General features: G+C 40.7%; 1 protein-coding gene across 4 annotated transcripts in view; it reads left to right on the top strand.

Moving 5' to 3' along the window:
• LOC114154373 (coiled-coil domain-containing protein 136-like) overlaps nucleotides 1–18,818 on the top strand; it is a 39,808-nt gene extending 20,990 nt beyond the window's left edge. For 2 of the 4 annotated variants that reach the window (XM_028033440.1, XM_028033423.1), the window contains exons 2-9: nucleotides 1,346–1,669; nucleotides 5,812–5,886; nucleotides 6,692–6,994; nucleotides 8,564–8,681; nucleotides 9,018–9,294; nucleotides 9,406–9,537; nucleotides 12,154–12,266; nucleotides 15,322–18,818. In XM_028033440.1, coding sequence (XP_027889241.1) covers nucleotides 1,384–1,669; nucleotides 5,812–5,886; nucleotides 6,692–6,994; nucleotides 8,564–8,681; nucleotides 9,018–9,294; nucleotides 9,406–9,537; nucleotides 12,154–12,266; nucleotides 15,322–15,334 — 1,317 coding nt within the window. In that variant the 5' untranslated portion in view covers nucleotides 1,346–1,383 and the 3' untranslated portion in view covers nucleotides 15,335–18,818. The remainder of the gene's footprint in view (nucleotides 1–1,345; nucleotides 1,670–5,811; nucleotides 5,887–6,691; nucleotides 6,995–8,563; nucleotides 8,682–9,017; nucleotides 9,295–9,405; nucleotides 9,538–12,153; nucleotides 12,267–15,321) is intronic. The other 2 variants (XR_003597559.1, XM_028033431.1) reach the window with 2 other exon arrangements.
• Nucleotides 18,819–22,954: the final 4,136 nt, after the last annotated feature.

Genomic DNA, 22,954 nt, shown 5'->3' with positions numbered 1-22,954 from the left:
AAATTTGGAAAATAAATCTGATTTTCAGTAGAGTTTAGTAAACTTCAATTGCTACGGTAGCTATGTCTGACCTTCCTGCTCTTCTAGATACAGCCATCCCCCACAGCACGATTCTGCCACCACCATGTTTCACAGGGAAATTTGCGGTGTTGGTAAGCCGTTTTGATACCTGAGGCTTGGGAAATTGTTTCATAAAGTAAAACTTCTCCCCACTCTGCTCTATAGTTACATCCAGTCAGGAGGGAGGGAGAGAAATAATTATCTCAAGAAGCGAAAGCATCCCCAGAGTGATGATTACACACCGGTGTGTATGGCTCCTAATTAGGTAGATCTGTAGTTAATACGCCACCCGTCCCCTGTTGCTCCCTTTTTCCTCTGCACATCTCACTCTCCCTCTCTGAGTCGAACTAACCGGCAGTTCTGTGGCACTCAGACACAAATTTGTAACGCCGCGTCTTCATTTAGCTGTGAAACGGACTCGACCTTAAAAGAACGCGCTGCCGAGAGGTGAGAGAGAAACGATGGCGGGTCAGTGCGTCTGCAGTGTGAGCAGACTTCTTTGGAGTGATACTGAAAAAGGAGCGTGAGCAATCTCTTTCCCTAAAGAGACCAAACTCCCTAGAGGAGGCTCAGCCAACTGATCGGAAAGGCCTCGATCATCTTCTTTTGTCTGTGCAGGCCTCCTTACATCTACATAAAGCCTCTTTGCATTGTTCTACCTCAGTTTTGACATGTTTGTTTTGCTTTACACATAAGCAGTCATGTTTGTATCGGGCTGTGAAACAAGCAAAGAAAGGATTCTGTAAAGGCTGTGTGAATGTGAGAGTCGCATGTGTCTCATCTGTCTTACTATGAGTGGTAGCTGGTGTTGTTATGGACTTTGAGGTGCATTGCTAAATGGTGAGTCATAGTGATTGCTTCAGCACACTGGCTCGCCCCCACCCCCTTTTTTTTTAGTATTCTTTGCCGCAATGTGTCAGCTAACTCACTCCACCTACTGGCTGAATATTTGTATTCACAGTGCAGCTCAATGACTTTAACTCTACATCCTGATTGTGACGCTGTAAGTTGCTTTTAAGGCGAGTGTTGTATTTTTTTCCCAAACATTTTCCATTTTTTTCCTTTAAATACAAGCAGATATTTATGATTCTTTCACAATCTTCAGATGGCATAAGTGGAGTAAGAGTTGGTGCGCAAAACAATTTGTGCCACTTGGATCACACAAGATGGTGCTGTTGTTTCAAGCATGGCTGAATCCAGAGAATGTCAGAGATTTTTTTTTTTTTCATAACACATCAACCTCTCCTTTTTATCTCTCTTTCTATTTTCCGCATCCCGCCATCAGATGATCCCAGCGATCTGAAAGCCGCCAGCAGCCCGAACATGGACAACGAGATGACGGCCAAGGAGAGAGGCGTCCTGGAGGAGGACAACGAGAAGGAGGAGATGGACCAGGAGCGGTCCCAGGAGGACGAGGGGGAAGAGAGGAAGCTGAGGGAGGAGGAAGGGGAAGGGGAAGGGCTGGAGAAGAGGAGGAAGGAGCAGGAATTGCTGACGGAGGAGCAGGAGCTGGAGGAGCTGAAGGCCCAGGTTCTGCAGCTGCTGCTGGAGCTGGACGAGGCCAGGGAGACGTCCAACAAGCACCAGGAAAGTTTCCATGAGTTACAAGGTGAGACATCCAGCCTTGATATGGAAACCTTATTTATAAACTCGTCACTCGTCATGTGGAGAACCATAATTCAGCTAATCAACACACCGTACAGTGCTGTGGAAAAGTATGAATGCCCTTCAGACAAATGCTTTTCTCACTGCCACTTTAAACGTCAAGATTTTTGCACAAGTATTATATGTGGTAGACCACCGGGTGTGATGAGGAAGATGAAATGCTGAATTGGTTTTCAATGCAATGATAATCTCTACCGGTGTAGCTGCAGAAATGCACAGATCCAGTGGAAGAATTTCTCAATAGGACTCCACAAATCTGACCTTTATGGAAAGCTGATGTATAGAAGCTGTAAAAAGCACAATTTACAGTTTGTCATGTTTGAAACAACTGAAACTTGTGGAAGAAAGTCAGATGTGCTGCGCATATGTGGAGGAACACTGATGCCACGGCTTCCCTCAGTGTATCATAAGCCTGGCGGGCCACCAAGCTTTACTAAGGACCCCCACCAGGCTTAGCATTGCCTATTTATTTATTTATTTTTTTATGTTTGCATTTTTTAAGACTTTATAGTTGGTGTTCAGGTAATTTTCCAATCACACATAATTATCAAGTGATATTTTCAAATTTCCTGTCAACTTTAAACATTTTTTAACTCAAAAACACGGCGGGCCACTGGATGAGTGACTGCCGAGCGCCCAAACCACCGGGTTTAGTAGGTTTTCTGGGGGAAACCTTGGATGCTGGGCACCATCTTGAGCCAATGGTAACAAATGTTGGTAGCAGCATCATGCTGTGGGGATGCGTTCATCCAGCACGGACAGTTGATAAGTTAATAAGACGATGGCTGGAGCTAAATGCAGGTGGACACCTGTTGACTTCTGAGAACAGTCGGTGGCTCTGGAATTTATTAAGGGGTGTTTGAGTAAAGGGGGGCTGACTACAAATGCACAACCTACCTTTCATATTTTTGCTTGCAATCTGTATTTTTTGTCATTTATCATTTTCATTCTGCTTCACAATTCTGCCTACTATATAAATGTAAAGAACATTTCAGAAAATATAGAATTGTATTTTAGATACAAAGGGTATTAGTAAAGAAAGATAAAGAAAAGAAACTAAGACAACATGCTGAATGTTTTTCGCCGATAACTTTCAACTCTCTCTAAAAAAAGGATCTAACCAATAAAATATTTTGAGCAATATTTTCAGTTTATTGTGTTTAGCATTCCCTCTAGGTTTAAAACTATACTTTATATATAGTAAAAATAAAGTCTAAGTTATTTGACTCAGCTTTATTTGAACAAGATGCCTATCAAGACCAACAAGCAAAAGTAAAAAAACCCCAAAATGACAAAAAACCCCAGAAAAAAACAGCTCTCTTTCTTCTGAACAGCTGAACTTCCCTTTAAAGACAGATCAGTCTCATTTAAATGCAGCCAGTGACCAGCTCCATTGTTCATAGCTGCTAGACGGGGTGTTTTTTCACACCTTAGAAATGACGGTCTTAATGCTGAGGGAGCCTTGCAGTGAGTTAAGCCCGCAGGTATGAGGCCGCTCTGAGCTCAGCTTGTGTTTATGAGTGTGAGCATAAGAGTTCACCATGAGGTCAGTGGTTTGTCTGGCAGTGGTGCGGGCGGTCCTCTAACAACCACGTGTCCACTGAGAGAAGCTTCTAGACCAAGTGTCCTGGACCACAGTGACAAATGGCTGTGGGTTAAGTCAGGAACAACCAGAGACTCGGTGTGGCTAGCACTGGGGTGATTCAGATGCATTTTTCTCTAACAGTGTAATCAAGCCAAAGCTAATTAGGCACATTTGGACACTTTGGTAATTCTGCAAGAGTCGGGCCACAAAAGAAAGGCTTTTCAGTTTGGAAGAAGGAAAGATTATTGATTATTTTGGTGTGTTTTATATTTTCGCTTCATCTTTATTTTAAGGCATATCTAAGCACATTGGGGCATGTTAGCAAAAGCTTCAAGGTAGAGTAAATGGTATTTTAATGTCTGTTTTAATTTCTGCCTGAAGAAATGAGTTTTTGCTCTGAATGAATGGCTCCTGTGTTTCACTCCGCACACTTTGTGTTTGCAGATCATAACAGCAGCCATTAAATTTCACAGTAATCTACATGATTAGTGCCTTGAACTATTTCAAATCCCCCCCCCTCGCTTTAGCTGAAAACTTCTATGTTAGTCATTCAAATTTCATTTGGTAAACCGACACAAAGTGGCGCATAATTGTGAAGGTGATGACAAAGTGATGCCAGTTTTTTAAAATAAAAATCGAAAGCGTGTGGCTTGAATTTGTTTGCAGCCACTCTGAGTCAATATTTTAACATCTAGAGGTTTTGAAAGGTTTCCGTGGATAGTTATTTGGATTTAGGTCTGGTTTGAATATTTTGGGTCTTTCTCCTGCTGATAGTAGAATTTCCGCCTCGTGGAGTCTGATGTGCTTCCTTAGCTCTGCAGACAAAACCCCTCCCCACAGCATGATACTGTCACCATTATGCTTCACCAAACAGAACTTGGCCCAGTTCTCAACAAGTTGTATAAAGCTTTAGCATTTTTGTTTTATTCCCTAATCCTGCTTTAAACTTCATCCTAAACCTGTTTTCTGTGCTCCTTGACCTTCATGATACTAATCGTTCAGTTATGTGCTCTAACAATTTGTTTAACTGGATCTCATTTATGCGTATCAGCAAAAAAAGAAGAATAAAAAGGTATAAATACAAATTTTAACTTATACAATGTTTTTTCTTCTGCATATTTTGGCAACATTCCATCATCGTGGTCGTCTGACTTTAAACCCAGGCCCACTCTGAAGTGTGTTTTCTGCTTTTCTTACTCCCATTGGATGTGACGTGATGAAAAGTAATGCTAGGTGTCTGTCCTGCAGCTGCGACTATTAAACATTTGAGCCAGGTTAATGCTCAATTTTAATGCACTGATCACCCAGTGCATGGCTGGTTTAGTACACTTGGTGTTAGATTAAAATACTTTTAGAACTTGGGGAACGGCAGATAATTTTTAATAAAACCCCTAAAATTGACATACAAGACACTTTCTTTTTTTTAATAGCATGACTCAGATTGGTTATATTAGCTGTAGATATTAAGGTACTCTCCTTGGGCACTTTTATACCTGTTCAGGATAATAAAACCATATTAAAAAAAAGTCTGATCTCACTTAAAAACAGATCTGCTGCAATGAATCTCTGCCTTCATTTGAAAGAAGAAAGAGGAAGTTTGAACACTGAAGCAGTTTAAACCCATAACTACAGACATCAGTATAAACCTTGGGAAAGATGTCGGCAAATGAACCACATTGACGTGGTTTTGAATAAAAATTTTATTTGATAAACTCGTACTTGGAAAGTTTAAAACAATAAGTTAAGAAAAATGGCATTTCAAAACTTAATTAAGAATAAATTAAATGAAACAAAAATGTAATTAAAAGTGAAAGAAAACAAAGAAAACTCTTAAACAACATGCAAAATTCAATTCAGTTCCAAGTGGACAGGTCTGGACTTTATGGGTGAGACAAACTAAAGAGGAGTTTGAAACGCAACACACTTGTTAGCCATCTAAAAATGGCATTGGGTTGCATTAAATAAGACATGTGACCTTGACTGAGACCAGCAGCAGGGAGGGCTAAAGACACAGAGACCTGGTGACTCAATACTGCCTGGATTATAATACCTGTCATATTTATGCTGGGTTTTCACTGTCCTGAGGCATTTCGTTTTCTCTGTCTTTCACCCAGTGGTAGCCTCAGCAGTCTGCTATCTGTCCTCAGCACTAAATCCCACAACTCTGGTTGAAAACAACATAGCTGGCACAAGTTATGCAAGCAGGAACCAAAAGCTAACGAGAAAAAAAAAACTAACTAAAAATAGAAGTGAAATAAATATGTGAAAATAGCAACCAAAAACAAACAAAAAAATTCTGATTATGAGCTGCTATAACAGGAATACCAACAGAGAAATATGCTGAAGGTTTTCACTGTGGCCTCCAGTCATGCATCAGGTTCTAGCAGCTTATCGAGTCTCTCTCTCTCTTTCTGGCCTTCTGATATGTTGTGTGTTTCTTTCTTTTCTCTTACCTCTTCACACACTCTTCATCTCTTCTTTCTTTTCTCACATGTCCTCAGGTCTGCTGGAGGATGAGCGATTGGCCAGCGCCCATCAGGCCGAGGCCTTCACTCGACAGATCCAGAATCTACAAGGTATCACCAAAACACAAACCTCAGCAGATAAAATCCTTTGGTTTGTCATGTCACTTTTTCTGGAGTAAGTTTTTAAACTGAGAAAGTTCTTATACTAGTTCTTATACTGTACTCTACCTTATACAAGTTTTACTGTATGCTGCTTTCTCACTCATGGTGCCCAAAGAGTTGCTCAAAGAACTGAACTGAGTAGCCTGAATCATCAAAGAGTCATTCCGAACAATATTTTCTACCTCAGAAGTGTTATAGAAGTCCAGCTGGAGGAGGATAAATGGCAAAACTTCAGGAATGATGCCTCTGTAATAAATTGAAAATATAAAAAAACTGTACAGTTGTCGTATTTGATATTTTTGTATTAGACAGTCAAAAATTATTCAAATAAAACTTTGAAGTGGATAAAGTCTGAAGTGCAAATATCAGTTAATCTTTCTGAGATTTTCCATGTAAATATAGATACTACTACTACTACTAATAATAATAATAAATTTTGTTTATAATGCCTTTAATATTTTTAGAACTCGAAGGGCATGTAGAAATCTAAGTTATACGTTCAGCAGAGTATTTTCTCTTCCTGTAATTACTAAACAATCCTAACTTTATCTTGAAAAATCTATAAGGTTACATTGAGTTACATCAGCTCTGCATTCTGCAAGCACACACCACCCACCCAGAAACACACACAGACCCACAGTAGCAACAGCTCAGGTGAGATCACACACACACACACTCAGGTTGACAGCACAGCCTCTCCCACACACACCCGCCTTCCATAAAGAAACACTAACATCTCCCCGCTCTACCCCAGCCCAGCTGCGCTCTGTGCAGGAGGAGATGAACAGTTTGGAGGAGGAGAAGGAGAGCGAGCTGGCCGAGGCCCAAGAGGAGCTGCGCGTGGCCCAGGAGGAGGTGCTCCTGCTCCAGCAGGCGGCGGAGGAGGCCGCTGCCGAGCGCGAGAACGACATCGCGTCACTGCAGGAGGAGCTGTGCCGCCGGCGGGCCGAGCTGCAGCGCCTGACCGAGGAGACCCAAGAGTACGAGCTGGAGATCACGACGCTGAGGGCGGAGATCAGCATGAAGAGCCAGCGGCGGGAGGCCGAGAGGAGAGAGGGTGAGGACATGAGGAGGAATCGGTGTGGTGCAGAAATAGGAAAAAATAAAACACAAATAATGCTTACAAATGGATCTGGTGTCAATAAGAGACAGAGTGAAAGACGTGCTTTTAAAATCAAATGTAACCTATTCTCTAAAAATCACATAGAATCTCTGATGAGCCATGAAATAAACACAAGAGTTTGGGTAGTCCTCCCTGACATCATGTTAGCATCCTGCTGTCAAGCACATTAATCAGCTTTAGGCTTCAATAAATAACACATCATACAGATGTGATTGCAAATTGTTGGGAAGGGGAGTGGCGCATGTGTGTCGTTTGGATACCAGGAACATGAAGTCATGACAGGGAGGGACACACAAGTTCACCGCCGGGTTCAGCAGCTGAGCCAGAGGAAGGGAATCTCATAGTTTTCTCTGTTTAAATTTTTTCAATGAAAGAAAAAAAATCAGCCTAACTTTATGTTTATGCAAACAGAGGACATGGCGAACATGTGGTAGAATGCACTCTGGTTGGATGATGAAACCAAATCTAAGTTTTTGGCTTACATGCCGTTACTTTGTGTGGAAGAAAACTAACATGATACATCACCCTTAAAAACATCCTCCTCACGCAGCCCCAGCAGTTCCAGAAACATAGTCACGGATGCTGTCGGTTTGCACTTCGTCTGCAGGTTTTCAGAGTTCCAGCCATTTTACAGTGGAGAACTGACAAAAATGTCAGTTTGTTGGTACTAAAATCTGGTAAAGAAATACCGTAAAACAATTTTTGGTATAATTCTCTTGAATGGGTCATTTTTTATTATGCAGAGATGATAAAATATGGTTAGCTGTGGCTATAGAGGAAGAAATAAATAACACAATTGATAATGAATATTTACTTGTTTCTGTTTACATGCAAGTCATGCTTAGTGTTGCAGCACAGCTGTCTGCTGCAGGATGGTAGAAGAAAATCCCTCAATCAGTTACTTGAAGGTTTCGGGATAGTTTTGGATCAATTAATAAATAAATAGTTTCTTTATGTATAAATTTTTATACAAATTGAGCGCAAATTAGATTAAGAATTAGATTCTTAGGTGTTTTTTTTCGATTTAAGAAAAGCACCATTCCATACTATACCGCACCATACTGTACCATACCGTACCATACCGTACCATACTGTACCGTACCACACTATACCAGCTATATAATATTCATTCTCAATCACACTCAAGCAGATGCTTTTACACTTGTGCCAAAAAGCTACTGGATGTAACTCCCGCTTCAGGCTGACCAAAACTACTTATTGGTCAAATTAAAATTCAATAAAATAATCATTGGAAGCTGTACAAAGAAATGTTGTTGTGTATTTCATTGCCTATTATTGATACATTTTCCTGAAGCCTCCCAAGTACAATCGTCTTCAACCCAATCTGTACACCGGTAAGCAGGATATGTGAAACATTAGGCCTTTCTTTGAACACTAAGGCATGCATAGTCTATTAATAGGCTTCGATGATATCTGTATGTTTTTTCATGAGCAAAATGTGAGCCCTTCTGTCTCCTGACCTTTTGCCGTCGTCTCTTTTAGGTGATGTAGACCTTCTAAAGGAGGAGTGCCGTATGCTGCGGGAGGAGTGTCAGACCCTGAAGGAAAACAACAGGGGGCTCACAGAGAAGCTGCAGCTGCTGCAGAGACAGAGAACATGGTGAGAGGTCAATGGCTGCTCAATCATGAGCTGTCCTCGTTTCGTCAGCTGGTGGGGATACCCTCTGGAATACTACCCCGAGGCACTGCCATGTGTCATGTAAAAAAAAACCTCCCACCTGTTTATTTACCGCAGCTCGTTTAGAATACCCCAGAAGTGCCTTGTTGCTTAAATTTGCTGTACAAATAAACCTAGCTCGATGATGCATAAATACTGAAATAATGTTATTAGTTGATGTGCAATTGGAAACAACTGAGATTTAAATGCCACCATTTAGTGTTTGAACAAATTGTCCCAAGCGAATTACAAATGGCGTTTTGAATCACTTCTCCACAGCTCCAGTGTCTATCTGTCACTCAAAGAGGAGGATGCAGTGGAGGGCAAAGAGGTGAAGGAGGGCGAGGTTGGCTCGGGTGAGGTCACGACCGGGAGTTACATGACCATGACCCAGTCTGAGAACTGTCGCCTGGTGGATGCCTCCATTCAGAAGAACATCTCTTTTGATGGGAAGCCGGTGACGCCGACAAGCTGGAACGGCGGGATCGGGGAGATCTTCTCACTGAGAGACCAGCTGAAACAGGCCGAGGAGAGGGCCTCGCAGGTTCAGAGAGAGGTACGACACATCGGCAGGATGTTCATATTTAAGTCTGTCGACATGTTTTGTGTGGATCAGAGGCTGGACATAAAATACAAGGAAAAGGTTTGGATCTTTTTTTCTCCCCAGTGTGACGGTCTGAAGATGGAGCTGCAGGAGCTGCAGATTCTGTATGACAGCAGTCAGAGGGAGAGGGAGGAGCTGGAGGAGGAGCTGCAGCGCTGCAAGGCGGAGCTACAGAAGCTGTCAGGGGGTTCTCAGGTGAGGAGTGACCAGACGTCAATGTCAAAATGGGGAAAACATGAATTACAAAATAGTGTTAGGCATGTATTATGTTTTTCAGTCATATCTATACCCTTTTTTTTTAGATTTTACATATTACAACTAAAATCTTCAGTGTATTTTACTGGTATTTTATGTGAGAGACTGACAAGATTGTGAAGTGGAAGGATAAGAACTCTTGGATTTTAATGATTTCTGAAAACTGTGTTTTTATTCATCACTGCCGAGTCAATATTTGGCAGAACCATCTTTTGCTCCGGTTACAGCTCATTTTTGTAACTTTTTAAGGCAATTTACCACATTGGTGTCGAGTAAAGCATAGTTTGACTCTACAATTATGAACTATTTTGATAATTGGAAATAATTGTGACAGTATGTTGGACTGTCGCATGAAATCTCAATAAAATTTGTGAAAACATTCCAGGCATATGAATATGCTCATGCCTATGCTTATGCTTAAGACAATATACAGTGCAATTCTGAACAAATGCACGTTAAAAATGTTGGCATTTACTTTATGACATGCATTCTCTCTAAACTAACTTTTCAAACCAGACATTTTCTGCATAATGAAAGAAATGCTTTTTCCTCTGCAGCTACAACTAACACATAGCACTCGCATTACACCTCGTTGTGTCCTGTGTGTGTTGCTCACTTTTTATGTGTCCCATACTGTGGAGATACACGTTCTGATATGAACTGATCTGGCCTGTCGACTCATATCAGCATTTGCTTTCCTCTTTGGGCCGGGGGAAATCGTCCCCTCACGTCCACGCTGTCTGTGTCCTGACCTCTCTGTGACGATGGTGCTTGAATACTGTTGATGGACAAAAACACTATTAAATAAAAATAAGAATGGAAAAAAAAGATTATGGATGACTAAATAAATTATGATTATCAAAATATTTTGAGGACCCATTTTAAATGTTTTTTTTAAATTCTATTTTGCACAATTATTATTTCAGCAAAAAACTTAAATGCAGTTTAATTTCCATATTAATGTGTTAAACGATTTTTCAGAGTGTGGGGATGTTGAGCTTTCCATAACTAAAGGTTTATAGCGCACTGACGCTAACGTAGCCCGATTTTTCTTTTGTACTGTTGAGCAAAGACATAGAAAAATGTATTTAATAGAAGTAAATGTTATTCCATGCTGAAGCTTTGCTATTTCTTTTTAAAAAACATTTACCTTCCAGTCCAAAAATTCACATTTTTCTAAAATGAAATTGCAAAAATAATTTCAAGGGAGATCTTTTTTATATTTACCTACTCAATCTTCACACCACATTTTATTAAAAGAGACAAAGCGCTTAAATCTTTGTAGAAGAGTAATCAATTAACACATAATTATTCTATGTTTTTCTTATTAAAAGACAGAATCTCCTAAAGTATGATTTGAATGGTGGAGAAATATGTTTGTCTACTCTCAAAAACGCTTGCACTATTTAGCTAAATGTAATCAATGTGTGCGCGGAAGTCTGCAAACTTTTGAACAAAGTTTTTTGTTGTCCAGCAACAAACGTCCAATGAAAGCAGAAAGTGTGAACAAAGACAAAAGTATGAACGAAGACAAGTACTTTGTTTTGAACACGATTTTCTGCATGTGGTGGCAGGCTAAGAGTAGTATTTTGATGTAAAGTCGCGCAAACGGCTACAAACGGCTACAAACGGCTACAAACCACCCTCAGGCTACAGTTTGAATGCCTCTGCTTCAAATTGAGCCGGAAGGAAAACTAATTACTTATGCTCATTCTGCTAGTTGGTCATGTCTACTAGATGGGGATAGTGAAGTTTAAAGAAACGAGTCATATTGGTCATGAAACAGTTTCATCTCTGAACAGTGACCACAATGACTGACCAAAAGCCGTTTGGCCTTGGGAGAGAGGAGAAATCTTTTTTATGTCTGCAACCTACATACTAAGCTCTATGTGGGGAAATCAACAAGCTTTTCAACACTTACAGCAAGGAAATAAACAGCCAAACACACGTTTCCTTTCTATTTCTTGTTTATATTTATTCATCTTCTAAAGCTGGGACCAATTAGGTAAAAACTGAATCCATTAGTGCTCAAAGACAAAACAAAAACAGGACGAAAAACCAAAACCTCATGTTTTGTCTTCAACAGCAGTGAAGCAGTGTGTCTGCGTCTTTTCAAGCTGTCTACCCGTGCCCGTCTCTGACGCTGTCCTTGTTCTCTGAATGTCCATGACCTCTCAGCCTGTCAGACGACAAATTAGCGGCATAACGAGGATAGAGAGAATGAAATGCCTCCAAACCGTCCCCTTGCATTGTTTTGTCTTTCTGTTTCCGGGCTATTCAAACCATCACACGCTTGACAACAAATCCTGAGCACACATTCTCATCTTGACTTAATGCTTATGCCATCATAGAGTCACTCATTGTCTGCTTTATAGGACGTTTAAATTGCTCCATTGCTGTCCTTCCCCGTGTAAATCCCAGCATTAGACCATGTCTCATTTTTTTGTGATTGTTCTGGTGTGTATATTTATTGTTATTTTATTTCTATCAGTTCATCCATTCATTCACCCCTGTCACCTCCATGGTCCTTGTGTTTGTTTTCTGTTCCCTCCTCAGAGATTCATCCATCCATCTGAGCACCCTGTTCTCTCCATCCCCTTCGTAGGAATGATTATTATTGTGGCTGTGGTCTGGTGCTGGTTGTCGGAGCTGGCGTCCCAGAGAGCAAGGTATGGCAAGGAGCTTATCTCTACCTGATGCATTGTTTTGTTTTTGGGTTTTTTTTTTTGCTAATCTGGACATTCCTAACAAAACATCACCTGAGATGCTTCATAGAAAATCTTCCAGTAGAGCTAAGCAAACTAGCTAAGTATCTAATTAAATAACAAATTCAAAAAGAAAGTAAAGAAATGACTCAATTGTGGCAAAAAAAGAGGAGGATCCTAATCTTTAAGCAAAAAGTTTTAAAACAGTTTTACGAAAATGAGACAAATCACCTCTGCAAATTATATTTATTTGCTAAGTATACAAGCTTACGGCTGTCTGCAGTAACCATTGTTGTCCTGATCTGGGGAGGCTCAAGCTGTAGCGTCCTCACAGACATTTTCCAACCAGGATTTCTTGAACCTGAATCCATCTTGATTCCAGGTAATGTAGGTAATATTCCTTTAAGTTTAGCCTCGCAAACAAAAATTCAAGGCCTTTACCAATTTGTTGTGTCCTCCTTTCCTCTGCTTGTGACAGGAAATAATCTTTATTATTATTATTATTATTATTATTATTATATGTCAAATGCTATGTCTATTTAATTAATTAAAGCATTTTGTTGCAAACAATTTGAAGTGGTGGTTGAATATTTTTAGGAGCAACTGTTTAATAACTTCACTCCTTTTTGTCCACTTTTACAGATTATTGAAAGACTGTGATTTGAATTTGTTCTGCATGTTTGAAATATTCTAATCTTAATCCAGCAAATCAAAATGATATGATTTAGTTTTATGATGCAAGCTCAACATGACAGGACGGGTGGGCAGTTTGACAAATCAGAACCAAAACCCCCTCTAAATCTCAAAATGCCCTTTTGAGTTTTAGAAAAGAAGAGTCAAAAATTATGATATTATCAAGTTTACAGGTTTGTAATCGCCTTTATTTTGATCGTTTTAACTGTTACACGATGCAAGAGGAGCTTTTATTGCATTCGGTATAAGTGCCGTCCTCTTTGAGGCGCAGCTGCACTGTCTCCAGTGACAAACATGATCTCATAAACATTTATTTTGTGTTTAAGTGAAAACATGGCATCAAAAGGCCATAAGAGGGTTCCAGGTGCGCCTCATAAACTTTAAAATGTGCATTACTCTCTGCAGCAAAGATCTGGAGACTTCATGGTGTATCAAAGTTCACCAAATAGACAAGATAAACTTTTAAATATCCATATCAATAGATTAAAACAAATGTTCATAGCTGTTCTTGTTATTTATTTATTTATTTTTTATTTAAAAAGTATATTTTTTTCTTGAATGTGGTTTCTAATCAGTCAGGTGTAAACGTGACTTAATATTAAGAACTGAGAGGTAATTACTTTCATTAAAGATTTTGCTACTGTTAAATGAAAACTTTGAATTTAAAGTAAATCCCTGGCTATCGCTCTTGCCAGTTTTATATATATAGGCTAAATAAAAGGCTCTTCTACTTTTTATTTAAAATGTTTTACAGCTTTAAGAAAGACAGAACTCTGTTGGCGATGCTTTATGATACACTTACTGACAAAAACCATTAAATGCCCAAGTTTGGACAGGCTGGATGAATTTGGCTCTCATGTACAGCATGAGGCGGTTGTATTGTCCAGTTGCTCTTCATGTGTGGTGGGTTTGGGTCATTTTTCTGTCTGAACCATCCAGCCATTGTTACCTGGCCTCTATTAAACTCAGTTAAGAGCCGAGGAAGACGTCTAAGCAGTTTGTGTCAGCGAGTGTGCGACGACTCGGCCCAGGCTGCACTTATCTTGGCTAACACCGAGCTAAAAACATCTGGATACTTGAGTTGTGAACACCACGTTGTGTCATGTTTATCCAGCGTGTACGCAATCAGAAATCTGAAAACAATAATTAGTGGTTTTGTGAGGGTGGGTTGAGATCCTCACCACAACCGGTGGAGTCTGATATGGCTGGATTTGCCTCAGTGTTTGTAATCTATTTGAAAATGTGATGATCTGCAAGATGTTTGCAGATGTCCTGTCTGTTCCTAAACAAATATTCAGATTTCCTAAAGATGTTGAACTATTCTTTAAATGCCCTTGAATACAATTCCAGTGAGAAGTTAATATTCAGTCCCTGTGGGGTGTGAAAGTCACACTTTCTAGGCTTTTAGTGGTACATCTGAACTATTCCTTTTCCATGGTGCAAAAAAAAAAAAAATAAAATCCTTTCAATCAAAAACATGATTTTGGTGAACAAATCAGAATTTTCTCCAGAATTAACATGCTTGGATATAAACACCTTCTGAACCGTTTGGTCCCTTGGAGAGTTGGACCTGTGTAAATGAAGTGGTTCATTTTTGTCATCTTGTATGGACCTGCCTTTGAGTAGTGGTTCAAAAGTGATCAATTTTCCATCGGACCCAAACTGCGACCCGCAGACCAAGTAAACAAAACATGATCAAAAATCAATATATTTAAGTTTGACCATAATTTGCAGCTGCCGTGTGCAGAAGGGTTTTATGGTTAGTAGACGTAAAGTTTGAATCAGCTGTCCATACTGGCAAGAGGAAGGATCAAAGTCACTGCATCCACTGTCGGATTTGGTGGTGGCAGCATCATGGTGTGGGTTCTGATACAGGTCGTACTAGCATGCTACGTACATAATGCGGATGCAAAAATGAAGAAGGAGGACTCTCTCTAACTCTTAGCCCAACTAGTAGCTGGCTAAAACTTGCACACAACTGCTTGTTCCGACAGGACAATGATTGCAAAAGCAAATAAAAAAAACTGGGTTTAGATCAGATAAAGCAGGTTTGGCCCAAACCTCAACTTAATTGAAAATTTATGGGCTATGCTTACAAGCTGGATTTAAGCCAAAAAAACATCCATCCAGGATAATGTTAGAGTTTGGTTTTTTTTTAATCGCCACACCAGGAGAAAAACAAACAGCTCAGGCACGTCAGTTAAAGCCAAACATTTAAATGTACATTTAGATGGATCACCGGCTTGCCCGAACTTTTTACCAGAACGTGGGTAAAGGCAAAACTTCTCCAAATGTCCTAACACTTTCTGTCTGTCTGTCCCCTCAGGGGAGTGAGGTAGGTTGGAACTCCATTGTGACTCTCTCCGCAGCCACAGCCCTGCTACTGGCAATGGCCGGCTTGTTGAGAGCTCTCGTCCGGTGCTGATTGGATGGGACGGACGTCCGCTTCGGACCAGCCTGCGTTCTCGCCACCTAAGCCGACCGAACAGAAATCATTTCATTGTAACACGTGAAAACGTGGGAAGTTTGTTCTCCAGCGAGATGGTACACGAAAACACGGACTGGGAACGATGGGCTCGGTCTAAGCGCTGCAGCCCGAACGAGAAGTAATCTGTTCAATAGACGTACGCTTGTGTTGTGACAGTCCTCTGTGAATATGATCTTCTTCTCTTTTAATATGTGACATGTTTGTTCTTATTATTCCCTAGTTAGGATGTAATTACTTTGTAAAATTGAATAACTAAATTTTATGTTTCTTCTTGTGTTAGGTAGGTGTTTCTGATAACAATGAAAATAACCCTCTGTCTGTAAGTTTGAACAAAGCGAGCTCAAAACGTGACATCCAGTCAGTTTACACTCCTGTATTTATAAATCCCTTCTTCTTATGGTAAAACTCCAGTAATGATCCTCTTATGGATGGAGTCAACTCCTCTTTCGCCTTTAACTCACAATCGTGTAACAAAGCGCTCTGGCTTGAATTCTCGCACTTCAAACTTTCTGCATCAAACTCCTGCAGTAAAATTTTCTGAAGTCTTTATCTTTCCTTACCAAACATTTCATCGGCTTTCTGAAGAAACTCCCACACAGTAAATGGTCTAATTGATGAAGAATGGGATCAAATAGTTAATTTATTTCAGTAATTTTGTTGAAAAACAGGGAAATTCTGGAGTTTTAGAGATTAATTACACACAGAGGAATTTGTTTGATGTCTCTTTGTCTGTTGATTTTCATAATTATGGCTTACAGCTGACGAAAACCCAAAATTCTGTTTATTTGAAAACTTGAATATCGCTTTAGACTCATAAATCGGTCTTAGTGCAGAAAAGTCGACCCACTAAATACTACACCGTGTCCCATGCAAGGCTTCTTGTGCATGAATTGCCACTTCATGGATTCACTCTGGGCTTTTGGTCAGGCCAGCTTGGTCAGGCCAGTCACGGTCATTAAATCAGCTACTGATTTGGCAGCGAGGGGAGGAAATCTGCATCTCCATAAAGCTTGTCAACAGAGGGAAGAATGAGCCGCTCCAATGTTTTCTTGTAGACATCGGTTCCAATTTTGGACTTTTTGACACCAGCAGACGACACGCTTCCCAAAACTATCAGAATATCTGGAAACTTTACATTCAAGCGTCTTGGATTCAGTTCCTCATCACTCCGCCAAATTCAGGGAACTTTTAGCACCACATTTTTTCATTCCGCTCAACTTTCCATCAGTGTCCTTGCATAGAGCACCCTGTGAGCTTCTGTCAGTGTCTGCTGAACAACTCTGTAATCTTCCCTGTTATTTTTCAACATTTCTGAATGGAAACAGTATTTTCATTGGTTTTATGTAATCTGCTAATATTCTCAGAAACTGAATTTGGGTTTGCAGCAGCTGTAAGCTATAATTACGAACTTTGCGACCATAATATGATGATATTCTAATTTATTGAGATGCATTTCAGTCTCATGTAAAAAAAAAAAATATATATATATTTACTCTGTCAGGCTTTGTTGGCTAAATGTTTGGGAAACCTCCTCAGCTTTTTAAAGGTACACAGTTAGAAAAGGATTACTGCCAGTTTCAGTGTGAAGATCGGATAAAGTACCAAATGTTTTGTTTTGAGGATCTATTAGAAGTTTAGAATAGGACGTGATTTGTGTCTGAATCTTGTACATAGGAGTTCATAAAACCTATCTAAGTATCATCGACTGTTGACTTCTGTATGTAATCAAAGGACATAGTTTACATTTGTGAAATGTTCTTTCTTTTGTGACAATCGCTTCGAACTCAAAGCATGCTAGAAACGCATAGAAGCACAAAACTATATTTATGTCGGTTATGTGAATTTGTTTTTTTCCTATTTCCTGTAAATAGAGGCAACATGCAGTACTATGGGAGAGAGTTCTTTCTTAAATCCATTTGTACTAGCTTTGTAGAAAGTTAATTCTATTTTAAAGAGCATTGTATATTTGATAGCCAAACTCTAAGCTATGTAAATGTTTATTTATGGTATCGTTAGTCAGAGGACCACTTTCCAGACGTCTTTCTTAAAACCCTCTGGCAGCCGTCGCATGCATTTACCCAACATGAAACCTTCCTTTTTTTTGGTCAGTCTTCTGAATTCCAGACACTTTTATTGTCAAACTGAGTTTTAATGAGCTTTATCTGCCTTCAATGAGATTTTATGAAGTAGACGCGTGCCACAGGACTGCAGCTGCCACTACTTGACCCACCTGTCACACAAACTGAAGTCCTATTAAATATTGCATTATGTTCAGCGCCTTGCAAAAGCAATCATTCGCTCTGAATGCCTCCACGTTTTGTCACTTTACAAACTGCAAACTGCATTTTATCTCTTTGGCATTTTATGTGACGGGCCGACGCAAGGGACTGCATGAAGTGGAAAGAAAACGTTTGCAACTCATCCAAGCTTCAGTCAGATTGAAGGGAGAACATTCATGTTCAAGTCTTTGCACAGACTCACATTTATACTTTAACTGGACCATTCCAAAAAAGAAAAACGGTTTAAATAATTTCCTTGTACGTCCAGCTGTATGTGTTGGGTCGTTGTTGGCCACAGTCTCTCGCTGATTTCCCTCCGTAAAACTGCAAGAGGCGGGAGAAAAATACTCCCCACAGCATGATACTGCCTCTACCATGTCTCAAAGTGGGGCTGGTACATTCAGGGTGACCTGCAAGTGTTGGTTTTCTGCCACACGGTGTTTTGCTTGTTGGTGAAAAAGTTCCGTTCTGCGCTCATATTGTTTTGTAACCCAACTCCTGTTCTCCACTGCGTCCCTTGGTCTTCATGATGTTGTTTGTTCATGAACGAACCTCTGAGGCCTTCACAGAACAGCTGGATTCATAATGAGATTAAGTCACACAGGTGGAGGTTATTCACGTAATAGGAGACTCTTGAAGCCAATCGGTTCCCCTGGGTTTTATTTTGGGGGTAACAGAGTAAAATGGGCTGAAGACAAGCCTAAAAAATCCTTTTTATTCCATGTCACAATTATGAGAAACGTTACGTCAGTCTTACCCGATCCTCATGAAACTCCTTCAAAGTCTGTCTTTTGAAATAAAACAAAAACGTGTAAAAGATCAACTAGTACAAACGCCTCTGCCGGGCAATTTAGGACATTGTCTTGATTTTTATTTTCTTTCAGAGTTCTTACTATTGTTTGCGAAGCGTCAATGTTGCACAGTGTTTCGAAGCTCACCGCTTTTGCATATTTATTGCGTTGCTTCTTCTTCAATATATAGTCGCGGCTATTTTGTTACCCGGATGTCTATTTTGCACTGCGAATGAGTCGAGAAAATAAATATATCCAACCCACATGATGTCTGAGAGGCACTTTCTTTCCCGGGCGGCTGACCTCACCGACCGTCAGGCTCACAAGGTGTAAGGTGTCCGGGAGTCTCATTCATGAAAAACATTCAGCAGGAGCAGGAGTCGCCCCTCTGGAGGCATCGTGTTGCACACGGGTTGTATCGATATTAATAACTCTGCAGACGTGACACGATCCCACAGCCGCAGTTTGGACGCAGGCAGGCGGCGGGGAAGTGGCCTGTTAACGTGGCTGACGACGAGGCCTCCGAACCCCAAGCCGCTGCTGCACTGCACACAGCTCATGGGTTTGCTGAGATTAGGGGAATCTAATGTTCCGAAAGTACCCTGGATGTGCAGCTTAATGTGTAAAAAGCTAGCCTAGGTTTAAAGTAAATTAGTTTCCCCCCCAAGTCTGCCAAACCTCCCTTAGGATTCTGAATCAGGTTCCTGTCTCATTCTGTCAAGAGTTGCAGCTAAAGGATTAAAAAGTGTCTTAATGGGCTGATCAAACAGCCTATGGCCCTGGGCCTATCTGCACAGCAAATTCACCCCAAATCCCTTTTTAAATAATTAATACAGTCAACTGACAGGCAAACAGGGGAAAAGCTAATTAAAAAAAAGGTGCGAGGCAGATAGTGAAAAAGCCACAGGCGAGCTTTAAAGAAAAAAAGTCAAAAGGCCAGATCAACAGATGAGGCTCAGCGATTTATTTATTTAATTGCTCTATTTTCATCACTTTTTGACTATTTTTTTTTTAAAGGTAATAAATGAACTGAGCTTCAGACCATTCTGATCACTTACCTCCAGCAGAAGAGCTGGAACCACATTGAGAGGCATTTTATGAACAAGGGTGGAGTCGATGGGGAAAGTCTTGCAATTTTGTATTTGTAAAACTATGATGAATGAAAATACATTCTGCCAAACTTCTGTATTTTTATTTTTAAATAAAAATAATTTAGAACAGCTTTAAAGGGTGTGTGTCAACGATGACTCGTAAAATATAGCAGCAAGAAGAAGAACTGAAATAAATGGAAATAACGCCAACTTTCCCAAAGTCTGAGGACATAATCCAAACATTTTTTTAACATTTCCCACAGCATAATGCAGCCACCAATCTGTCTGAAGTGGTATTTTTAGGATGACGTGCGGTGTTAGTTTATAGCAACAAAGTTTCTCCTCGTAAATGTTCCCAAGTCTTGTGATTTTTTTTTTTTTTAAGATTTTCATTTGGCTGTGTAATTCTTCCAGCTCGTAGCATATCTCTATTTGTTAAGTGGTTCTTATCACTGCAGAATATTCCGGCGCCTGCTTCAGGCCTTCCTGTAACCGCTCTGGCTGCGTCATGACTGAAAGTGAGGAGGTGAGCACTCCCGTCTGGAAGCAAACTTGGTTTGAACAGGATGACACCTGAACATCCGCTGAGCCCTCAGAGAGGCGCTGACTCACTTTAAGTGACTACATGCTCCATGTTTAGATCAGATAACTGCCTTACGCCGACGTAGGCTGGAAGTAAAACAAGAAAGTAGGGTTTGAAGAAACGCCTCAAATGTTTTGTGGTATCAGATGACCTTTCAGGAGACCCACCTGGGGTCCCCCCCCCCCCGCTGCAACCGCCCTCCCGAGAACGCTTTCTGCATGTGTCACAGTTATTCTTAACTCCCACTTATTTATCCAAGCTGGAGCTAGCAGCTGGTGTCAACCAGTGCTGAGTCACAACACCATGACAATCCCAGGACCTGCTGCAAACACAACATTTACTGACTCCTCAAGATATTTTTAAAAAATTTTTTCTATAAACTTATGCACTGCCTCCTCACAGTGCTGTCAGTGAGCAGATCTGGAGATGACACTTTCACTTGCTGGAAATTCAACAAAACAAACTTTCACGTTGCAGCAACTGCTTTTTGGGCTGAAAATTTGATTTTCGTAATCTTTAAACTGGACATATCTACTGTAGCTTAGCATCAGACAAAAACCTGAGTAAATGCAAAATGCTTTCAACGAATGGTTTTCCTTCATTTTGAGAACAGCTCTACCCAAGCCAACCTGGTTATATGTAAGATGTATCCATAGTAACTGGTTGTGCCAATCCATAGTGATATTAGCTGCCACGAAGCATTTGCTATAACCAGAAATTGGTTTTTATGTTGCTGTGAAGGAATTTTAGCTCACTCTTCTTTGCAAAAGAGTTTTATTTCAGCCATGTTATATGGATATCAAGCACGAACAAACTGCTTGACTCTTGATTAGAGAGATTAAGTGTACACTTTAACTAGGCCAATCCAAAATTTTCACTTTTGTCTTTTGAGCCATTCAGGGGAAGACTTCACGTTTCAGAGCATCGTCCTTCTTTACAACCCATTTTAACTAAAGCTTAGGATCATGAATGGAAGTCTGCCATGCTTTAGAGTTCTTCCTGTCTTATTTTGAGACTTCACAGAGAAATTTTGGAATAAAGTCGTCAGGTTGGCGACCGTGGTAAGAGTGTGTAAGTATGTCACCAGTGGGCTGCTGGTTCAAATCCCAACTCCGTCTGTGCCAGTCGTGTCCTTGGGCAGGACACTTCACCCATCTTGCCTACTGATGGCGATCAGAGAACCCAGTGGCACTGGTGCATGGCAGCCTCACTTCCCTGACCCAATAGCAGTAGTAGCTCACTGCCACCGGTGTGTGAATGTGTGTGTGAATGGGTAATGACTCAATGTAGCGTAAAGGGCTTTTGGGGTTGATAAAGTGCTAAATAAGTCCAGCCCATCCACCATTTTTAGATAATGGCTCCTATTGTGGTTCACCAAAGCCTTGGATGTGGGATTATAACCTGTTCCAGTTTAATGGATGTCAGTGATTTTGTTTCTTATCTGTTCTTGGATTTCTTTACATGAGGGGAGGATATTTTCTTTTTTTATTTAAGTTTTATTGACTCTAGTGAATTTGATAGTCTATTCTATCTATTTGATAGTGAATTGACAGGAAAATGGGTAATGAGAGAAGGGGGAAGACATGCGACAAAGGTTACCAGGCTGGGAATCGAACCTGCGACGGCCGCATCGAGGACTAAGGCCTCCATATATGGGTTGTGCTTAACCCCTGCGCCACCACAGCACACCCCCAGAGGATGTGATCATTGAACCTGCTCCTTGTCATGTGGCCAGTGAATCTGAACTCTGCTTTTGTTGTTAATCACAGTTCACTTATGATCGTAGAGGCATGGTGCAAGTTTTACATAGAGCCAGGCTGGTTTGGACACCTTTTTCACTTAGAAAATAAAATCACGATTTGAAAACGACTTTCTGCATTTCCTCAGAATTAGTTTGATGATGTGAAATAAGTGAAACAAAAGCGCAACAGCAGAAGAAACCTGGAATGGTTCTGTTTGTATGTTTGGGACATTTATCCTGCTGGAAGGTGAAGCCTCCAGTCTTCCACAGCCCCAATTTGGTTTCGTTTGTTTGTTGAAGAGAAATACTAAATAATGCTGCCCTCACCATGTTGCACTGAAGGCATGACATGTTCAGGACATTCTGGCACAAACGGCATTCTGCAGTACAGGCCAGGAACGTCAGTTTTCTCCGATCAGAGCACTTTTTTCTACAAATGCCAGATTTGCTGAGCGTGTGGCTGACACACACTGAGACAAAATGTGAAAGGGCCATGAATCCTTTTGCATGGTTCTTCTGCAACTGCAAAGTGCAAGAACTCGAATCTGCCCGTCCAAATAAGGAGTTATTTTTTTTAAACATAGCCCATATGGTACAACATATAATCTCATAAGCCTCTGCGAGCACGCTGACCTTTGCCTGAAATGCATATCTCACTGTGGTGGCAGATAGCTGTCAGACCAACACATTTTTGGTCAGACACACGATTCAGTCACCTCATATAATGACCTCATTCTTTAAAACCCACAGTCTTTTCTTCTTTGTCGGGCTCACTGGAGGATTTTCATTTGAGAGAGAGAAACAAAAAATCTTGAATTGTAACATGAAAACCCCGTGGCCCCCAGGGACTCACTACTCCTTCTTTTCTTAGTCAAGTTGTTCATCCACTTGTCCCCTTCCCCCCTCGCAGAATGACACACATCCACAACAATCGGTCAGTGAGTCCCGGTCCACTCCTCCCTCTCAGTCGCCCGAATTGGAGCTCC

This window comes from Xiphophorus couchianus, chromosome 2, assembly GCF_001444195.1.
Source record: "Xiphophorus couchianus chromosome 2, X_couchianus-1.0, whole genome shotgun sequence".
Taxonomy (NCBI): domain Eukaryota; kingdom Metazoa; phylum Chordata; class Actinopteri; order Cyprinodontiformes; family Poeciliidae; genus Xiphophorus; species Xiphophorus couchianus.
This window is presented reverse-complemented; position numbering and strand designations above follow the sequence as displayed.